Source organism: Nylanderia fulva, unplaced genomic scaffold (assembly GCF_048542155.1).
Source record: "Nylanderia fulva isolate GAGA-0341 unplaced genomic scaffold, ASM4854215v1 Scaffold606, whole genome shotgun sequence".
NCBI lineage: Eukaryota > Metazoa > Arthropoda > Insecta > Hymenoptera > Formicidae > Nylanderia > Nylanderia fulva.
Genome location: NW_028190706.1, coordinates 50,001 through 59,474, shown reverse-complemented (window position 1 = coordinate 59,474; position 9,474 = coordinate 50,001). Strand labels below are relative to the sequence as shown.

Genomic DNA, 9,474 nt, shown 5'->3' with positions numbered 1-9,474 from the left:
TATTAAGGACAGCCTCGTCTAATTGTTCTGAGATTGTAGGACCAGATTTCCTCAATTTGTTCAAAACAAGTTTATAGGGCAAACCCCAGGGATCCTTGTTAATTGACGATATAAGTTCCTGCCAGGCTCTATTTTTTGCTAACTTAATAGCGTTCCTCAATTTCTTTTTCGCTAATCTAAACAATATACGTCTGCTCTCAATTATTGCAACATTCATGTTTTTAGATTTGCTTCTGATCCATAATCTTCGTGCAGCAACACTGGCTCTTCTCAATGCTGATATTTCGTCCGACCACCAGTAAAGGTTCCTCTTGAAGTTTCTACTTCGAATTATAGGCGCGGATGCATCGCAAGCCTCACTAACAACACGAGTTATCCATTTTGCATAATCATCCGGACGATTCTCTGCATCCGTGCTTATATCCGGACCAACCTGAATACAAAAGTCTATGACCTCTGAAAAGAATTCTTTATCTAATTTGGCAAGGTTCCATCTTTTGCCCGACGCCGATTTGTTGCAAGAAGAATTCTGTGTCTCATAAGACATAGCGATGTAGTTATGGTCGGAAAGAGATATCACATCTTCCAAGACCTTCCAGTTCCTCAGATAATTAATTATAGATGAGGAAGCCCACGTTAGATCGACTATGGATTCTCCTTGTGGTCTAACACACGTAGGAAGACTGCCAGTGTTCGCCAGACTCAGGTCATGAGAAGCTGCCCAGCGCACTACCAATTCACCTCGTCTATCGGAATAGCGAGAACCCCAATAAACGGATCTAGAATTAAAATCTCCACATATTAACATCCCAGTTCTTGTACCAGGGATCACTGGATATAAATCCTCCAAAAATTCTTCAAAATGATGAATGCCAATACTAGGAGAGATGTAGCAGCCGACCACAATTATATCGTCAAAAACAACTATCACAGATCTCCTTTTGCGATAAATTGTTTTGTATTTCAGGTTACCAGAAAATTCAGGAAACCAAAGAATGACCGATAGGCCGTTTAAACTTCTAAAGGTTTCCCGATTATCCTTCAATGACATAGGAGGTTCAGAAATGACGCATATACCTATAGAATTTTCCACGACGTATTGCTTTAATAAATTTAAAGCAGGCCAGCTTCTATTCAGGTTAGTTTGGATGATCTTAACCATAGTTATCCGAGGTAGACGGCTCTATTCCCAAGGCAGATTTCCTATTCAAATCTCCGAACCTTCTGGTAGATTGAACACCAGACCTGAAACCCTGATTGTCAATGCAAATCTGGGAACCAAGTCTGTGTCTGGGATCCTTGCCCAACACCTCACATACAACACAGTGAAACGGCTTTGAACACTTACTGGCAAGATGACCGGAGGTTCCACACTTAAAACAAGAGCCTGCCCTGTCAACCTTGGAGGTGCATGCAGTTCTGACATGCCCAAATTTCCAGCAGCGGAAGCACTGTACGGGTCTCTTGTGAAGGAGATCCACCTTGACTCTTGTCCATCCAAGAGTCAGATAACCCTCCTCAGCTATTCTAATCGCCGCGTTTATCGGACAGTTAACCCATACCGAGCCAAGACCATCTCGCATCCAATTAATAGCACTGATCTTGAAGTAATCCTTATGGCAATCAGAGAACTTAGCCAATTCTTCTTGTACTTCCTCGCGTGTGGTTGCATGATCTATTCCGCGAAGACGCAGCTCTCCCATCTCAATCGGATTGGAAACTTTTGCATCATCCTTCAGAACATCTTCAATTTTGGTACGGAGCAAACCAGCCAGCTCATTACCACGAGGGCCCGGAACCTCAATAACAACGCTACCATTAACCGCTGTACGAATTTTAGTACTCTTAATACCGAGTTGGTCTAGCAATAGAGCCTGTCTGGCCCTGCGTAACAATTGTCCATTAGAAATTTCTTCATTATTACTCTTAATAGTGACAACCGCAGGTCTCATCAATCTCTTTTTCTTATATCTGCTATTTTTATTATTCGATTTAGTAGTTTTAATCGATGCACCTACATCAGACTCGGAAGTTACCCGCGATTGCTGTATAATTTTCCTACGCTGAATATTATAATCTTTATAAGATCTCACAGGCCTACCATTTTTACCTATTGTCTGCCATTTTTCATTCAGATTATCAGTATACTCGTTTCTAAATGAATGTTCTCTAGGCGACTCACGAGAAAGAGGAGGAACTAATTGAATGTCACTAATGACCTTGATGCTTTTTTTATTATCCAATTTAGGCATGTAGTTTGTGAATTGTTTATTAATAATTCTTTTTTCTTTTTCAGAATCCCTTTCCATCAATCCAGGCGCTTCGTTACCAGGTATCTTCCAAGATGTTGGTTCTCTTCTTCCGAGCCAGCTGTCATCATCATGTGTATCCTTCGAGGGACCCGGTAAGGACGGGTAAGTATCATATTTAAGCCTTTTTTCAGGAGAGCCATGTTTGGATCCATAAATTTTATTTTTGTTCCTCTCTTCAGAAAGATCAGGAGAATTCCTCTCCTTCTTGGAAGAATTTTTTTGGGTATCTTTCAAACCCTTTACTTCCCTTTTAAGATCGTTTACCTTCCTGTAGAGATCCTCGATTTCTTTTTTATTCCTATTTTCCCTACGCTCCATTTCTCTAAGGCGATCGTTTAAGTCTATATTCTCCTTTTTTAATTTGATCGGATCACCAGTCGCATCTATTTTCTCCATCATAGCTCTTACAATACCAGAAACCACCTTATTGTAATTTTTCATTCTGGCTTTAACAAATCCAGCTATGTTTGACGAAACCTGCCATTGTTTGTCCAATTCGTGTAAATAATCTAGACTACGAGCACCCAATTCGTTGCCAGAATATTCAAGCCAATCTTCTTTATCGTATTTAAGCTCGTTTTCTAGCTGTACCTCCGTGACTGTTATTATGTTCCTTTTATTGCCTTAGCTGAAAGCCTTTTCTTTGATTTGATTTTGATAGGTTCGTCTTCCAATGTTTCGTCAGCGCTATATTTTCCACTAGCCAGCAAATCAACGATCCTACCAGCTGACCTAGTAGACACTCGACTAGCAATACTGTCATCGTTGCTATTAACGGGGGAGGTTTCGTCCAACGATTGTACGAAGCCAGTCTCATCCTCCGCTGCACGATCCTTTTTAACCTTTGCTTCGCGGATCTTTTTCAATTTTTCGAATTTACCAGGAGTAACCTTTGCTAGCTTAAGTCTATCACTGGTTCTTCGTATACACATGTCATCCTCTTCGGGAGAGGCACTACTTCTTGCCTTAGCCGGATCAGGGACTGGGTCTTCTTTATTCGCCTCTGTTCGAATATGTTCTATTTCCGAACGAACCCTACCACCAGCAAATCTACTCTTGGCAGGAAAGGCATCTTTTCCTTCCGGTGATCTAACCGCCTTCCTTTTTGAAACCGGAGTAGCAGCAATTCGTGAAACTTCCACAGTCCGATCCTCAGCCTCCACAGTTTCCTGGATAAAAATCGTTTCCCGGACAGTCTCAGGAACCAATCCACCTAAAGGATCCTCATCAATTGACGGATTACACGTCCCTTCAATATCTTCGGTGGTAGCCATTTCCACTCGGATGCCCACCGGAGACATCCGAGTTAGCCCCTCGTCAGATGACGACAAGGCGGTGCCGGGGACGACAACACCGCCAGGCCGATCGCTGGGGGCTCCGAATTCCCCCTGCGACGATAAGTCCATATCAAATTCCATTTTGTCTGCCATTGAGTTGTATAATGTCGGTTTGTTAAGAGGTGACCTTCCCCTGTGCTCATAATCCATAAGAATGCCTTTGTCTTCAACAGTCAATCCGTCCGGCTTATCTATAATAATTGTAGGCACAACTAGCGAACCAATTATACTGCTGAATTCATCATTCAAATTATTCAAGTGTATCCTTTTTTCCTCGATCAGGCGTCCACAGTTGTATATGGTTTCCTGCGTTCGATTAAGATCTTTTGCTGTATCAATGTTTAAAGCTTGTTCTTTTAGGGTGCTATCAATGGTCAATTGCAATCCTAAGACATTTGTTGAGGTATTCTCCAAGATGTTGTTTATATCACTCTCAGCCTGTATATACGAGCTAATGTCTGTAGGAAACGTGTTCAGAGAGGGATTGCCTCTAACGATGCTGAGTTCTATATTTTCCCTAACAAGATCTTCCTGTCTCTTTAGTTGTCCTAACAGATACGATTTCGCACGAAACATTTTATATCCCTGATAGTAGATCAAACGTAAACAAGCTTCAATTAACCTCAATCTAAAGCTAATTTCTAACTTATGAGGTATCAGGGATTGCAACTGATAAATAGCTTCAATCGCTCTACTCAGCAATATAGAAGGAGCAAGCCCATCGCAGTAAGACATAATGTCTTCAACAGATGCCATTTTATATATCTCGACCTGACAAACTAAGAACTAAAGAACTAGATAAATTCTAGATCGCTTGATCGATATCAGATTTTTACTAGATTACTACTAGATTTTTACTAAATTCGTTACTGAATTAGATTACATGTGAAGATAAAGTAAGATGAAATGATAATATAATTAATTATGTCCAGCCGAAAGAGATCCAATCAATATTGCACTATACAGCATGACAGACTCACGCGCTAAGCGCAAAATAACACAAATATATAATATATAATAAGTAATAAGACAACTATACAGGCATTGCAGTGTACCCATACTCAAATTAAATCGAGAAGATCATGCCGCACAGTTACAATTAATGATTCCCATATATATGTATGTATGTGTGTATGTGACTTACCTTATTTTATAATTTAATAAGGTGGACAAATCAGTATTATATAATACTGTTAACAACAGTGAATGAATATGCTATTAATTATAAGTAAGTATAAAATTATCCTAGAGCATCTTTGTGATGCTATTAACAGTTAAGTAACACAATTAGCCTAGTAGTTATACATAATTATACATAATATGTATTACATTAAAATAGAAAGTTTGAGAAAATTTCCTTAATTCTAATAATGATTATATAAGCTGTTTACTATTCGATTACTTATTGTTAGTTTGTTCCCCAGTATTCAATCAACATATCAAATACAGAACAAAAGTAATATTTTGGTTAATTTATGCGAGTTCCTAACAATGTTGCATACGCAACATAGAGGACCGACAAAAATTATAATTAACCAATAGATCAAAACGTTAATAATTATACAATCAAATAGCAAGCAGCGTGTCGCACATGCAACAAGCTTCCAATACCTCAAAAACTTGAGGAGGGGCTGTTGCAGTATTTAACTAATTCACGCCAATGTAATGACTAATGTTTGCACCCACCCTATTTAGGATTTGTTAAAGGGTGCAAATAATACAAATCATTGTGTATATAATAACTATCTCCAAGGAGAATGGCTTTTTTTTATAGTACTTATAGTATAATAATTATGAAAGCAAAAAATAATCTATTATCAGACACAATTGTGCTATAAATAACACTTCCTAAATAAAGTAGGATCCAACATCAATAACTCATGTAATTTATTATCTACATGAGAATAACGTTAATATCGCAGTACAATCTAAATAAAGCATGTGTAACAAGCATAAAGATACTAATACTGACATCTATAGAATAATTAAGTAACATATTGTAGTTGTTACGATTGCAATAATTGATTTTCATCAATTAATATTAAATAACTTATCCACCTATTAATTCCATTAGATTTATCAGTTTCATAAATTATATAAATGCCCATACACAGCCTAACAAAATTATGCAAATGTATATATGTAAAACCGAAATTATTGATTAGAAGCTAAGTCTACATCCTACAGACTTATAATAAATATTAGAAATCAGTTAAGTTAACAATAGCAAAATTAACAATAATAATAGTAATAATTAACGCATAATTCTTGTTTATCAATTAAAAGGAAAGAAATATAATGAGAAAACCTTATAAAGCCTTATAATATGATTTCGCAGTTTTCCCCTAGATCTAGTAACTTCTAGTTCGCCTTAAGTATTACCCCAATGTACCGAGTTTCCCAACTATACTTATAATCTATGACAGAACTATGTTTCGCTAAGAGGTATTACTGTTCACCAATAGATGGCGCGTCGATGTCCTTTTGCATCGAACGGAAGGTGTTTCAAGAGAGAGAGTTTCCTCCTGAGAGTTTATAACCTAATATGTAAATATTACAACGCTCATACCTTTCAATGTTGTCATGTATGTATGTATCACGGTAAATTGTATATGTATAACATTATAGCCATACAATACTGCAAAGATTTTGAGCTGTTCTTAGACAGTGCTTTCAATATTAAAATAACCTTTTAATACGGTGACACATACAAGGATAACCTCAAATGTCCATACACATAATATTCTTTCAGATTTAATACAACATACAATATAATATCCTGACAAAGGTATGTTACCTAACGCTATAATTTTAATATTTAATAGACAGAGATTATTTATAAATTCAACTCAACAATTATCTTCTCTTTTTTACATGCTCTGTCCGTGGATCAAAAACAGAGTATAAATACATCAAATAATTATCGCAGCAAGAGAATTCGAATTCAAACTTCTGATAAAAACCGCCTAATAGAAGATTCTCAGGTAACTTATAAGAGTCACGCAGCCAGCATAGGTTAAGTATTATAATAATGTATTAATATGACAGATTCAACTATACATATTATTAGTCGCATCCTTTTAACAAACATGCAGCACACAATTATGCACACCTCACTTATCTGTGATATTATTATTGTTAGTAAAATAACTATGTTATCATTTGTTTCATATGTTACTTAGGATGAGTGGCGAGGCAGCACTCCAAAAATACACTCAAAGACCTATGACTTTGAGACGGTCGTAAAACATTATTGCATGGCATATCAGCAACAAGATTAAATTACGACAATCCTGAACACAACCACCAAGATCACTACCATCAGTTCACCGTCATATATATGTAAGCGTCATACCAGAATTCTTCTTCGCATTCAACGCATTCAACGCATAACTTATAATTCATAAACTTATTCTTTCAAGTTTAACACAACATAATTTGACAAGAGAAAGCTTCCATTTAAGCAATTTATAAATTGTTTATGAACTCGACTTAATAATCTCATCCATTTCTAATATGTTCTATCCGGAAATCAAGAAAACAAAGAAATACGACAGATCAAATTAACCATATTATTAGTCGCATCTTTTCAGCAATAAATGTATCTCATTATTATGCACACCTCACTAATCTACGTTATTATGATTGTTAATAAGATATTTATATTATCATTTGTTTCATATGTCACTTAGTATATGTAGCGAAGCAGCGCACTAAGAATACTCTTGAGGACCTATGGCTTCATCAGGAGAGCAATACCGCATGATCCATGACAAACAGGATTACAAATGATCCTGGACACAGCCATCGAATAAACCTCCATTAACAGATTCACTGTCAAGTACGTAAGTATCAAGACAAATAATCCATCTTGCACACAACGAGTCACTATAGTTCATAGGCTTATTTTTAAATTTATACAGCGTAGAGAGTTCCTATTTAAATAACTATAGATTATTTATGTAAACTTAACAATCTATATCTATTTCATACATACTCTATCGAGAGTCTAAAGTCAGAGTGACACTTCTCATACACTATGCATCACTTATAATTCACAGGCTTATTCTTAAAAATTGACACCATATAATACTCGACAAAAGAGAGCTTCTTATTAAATAGTTATAATTATTTATAAATATATATAAATTTATAAACTCAACTTAATAGCCTCTTTCTATTTCTTACATGCTCAATCCAAGAGACAAGAAACAAAATCAAGATGAGCCAAATAACTGTCTAAGTCAAGGAAGGAATTCATTTCTCATCAAAAACTACTTCAAAAAGATCCCTGGATAACTCATAGGAATCACACGACCAGTGTCAGTTAAGTAGTTATAATATAGTAATAATATAACAAATTATATTATCATTTGTTACTTATGTCACTCCGTATATTAACAAATCACACTTAAAATACACTTAGAGACCTATGGCTACAAGGCGATCGAGAAGTCACTACCGCATAACAAACAGCAGGACTACCTTGCAACAATCTTCAACGCAACCATCGTATAGACCACCGTCTTCAGTTCACTGTCATATATGTAAGTATTAGCACAAAGAATCTCTCCTCGTTTATAACGCAACACTAAAAGTTCATTTAATACAGTATAATATTTGTCAAAAAAGATGACTAAATATAAATTGTTTATGAAACTTAATAATCTATTTCTGTATACATGAAATCAACATGATGATCTATTTCTGTATACATGCTCCACCCAAGGGTCCAAATCAAAGTCAGTAAATGCACCAGACAACTGTCACGACAAAAGGATTTGAACATCTGATCAGGAACCACTTCATCAAGAGATTCACAGACAATTCATCAAAATTATATGTATAATAATAAGTAAGTATTTAAATAATATTGCAAATTCAACTATTATTTAACGTATCCTATTAATAGTGAGATGCAATATACTAATGTACGCACTTCGGTTATCTCTATTAATATTATTGTTAATAGGACAATCACATATCATTTGTGTCATATGTCACTTATCTTATACAGCGTAGCAGCACACCAAAACAAATGCATTCAGAGTCCCATGGCTTCAAGACAATCAAAACAGCATCATCGCATGGCATATTGGCAGCAAGACCTCACTTCAATCCTGGACGCATTTATCGAGAAGTCTGTCTGTCATCAGTTTGCCATCGTAAGTATGTGAGCATTAGTACACGATTCACTTATCATACACTGCGCATCACTTATTTCAGGGGCTCAGTTAATATTCCCACTTAGTTGATTATTTAATTTATGCTAGCGTCTTATATAGAATATAACAAGATATTTCAATTATTATCCTAAGTAAATTTATATATATTCCATATAATATGCAGTTAAGTTGACTAAGTCAATTGAGCAGGATCAATGAGATCAAACTAATGTTTATATTTTTACAAAACTAAAGCTATTAACAGTCTTATATATTCTTATATATAAAATATATTAAGGTTATAGATAATAATTATCAGTCTGTAATTAAAAATTATTATATACTTTTCTTTCATTGTTTCAGAAAATCGTTCAACAACAAAGAGGTATCCAAGCAGAAAAAGGTTATACACATAACATAGACCTCTCTATGATAACCATTTACACATTTCATAATAAATTTGTAATAACCACTTTGAGCAATAATAATAATAAATTGACACTGAACATCACAAGATCGTTCATTATTTGATACCATATATAGCTATTACTACTAATCAATACTTTATATAGAAAGTTTTCCCTTTTACTATATATTAATTATCAGTTATTAGTCACAAAATAATTATCAAAGTCATTTTATTGCATATGTTTATATATG

General features: G+C 35.3%; 1 protein-coding gene across 1 annotated transcript; it reads left to right on the top strand.

The window, feature by feature from the left end:
- Positions 1-6,154: 6,154 nt before the first annotated feature.
- LOC114938060 (uncharacterized) lies at positions 6,155-9,345 on the top strand. Its single transcript, XM_085488024.1, has 9 exons — positions 6,155-6,238; positions 6,402-6,437; positions 6,550-6,633; positions 6,832-6,991; positions 7,342-7,494; positions 7,852-8,196; positions 8,379-8,504; positions 8,667-8,814; positions 9,178-9,345. Exons 7-9 carry the CDS (start codon positions 8,491-8,493, stop codon positions 9,343-9,345), a joined length of 330 nt encoding a protein of 109 aa, XP_085344150.1. The 5' UTR covers positions 6,155-6,238; positions 6,402-6,437; positions 6,550-6,633; positions 6,832-6,991; positions 7,342-7,494; positions 7,852-8,196; positions 8,379-8,490.
- The last annotated feature ends 129 nt before the right edge of the window (positions 9,346-9,474 follow it).

Coding starts and splice junctions, on each gene's coding strand:
- LOC114938060 (XM_085488024.1), top strand. Junction 8,815..9,177: donor TCTGTCATCAGTTTGCCATC/GTAAGTATGTGA, acceptor TCATTGTTTCAG/AAAATCGTTCAACAACAAAG.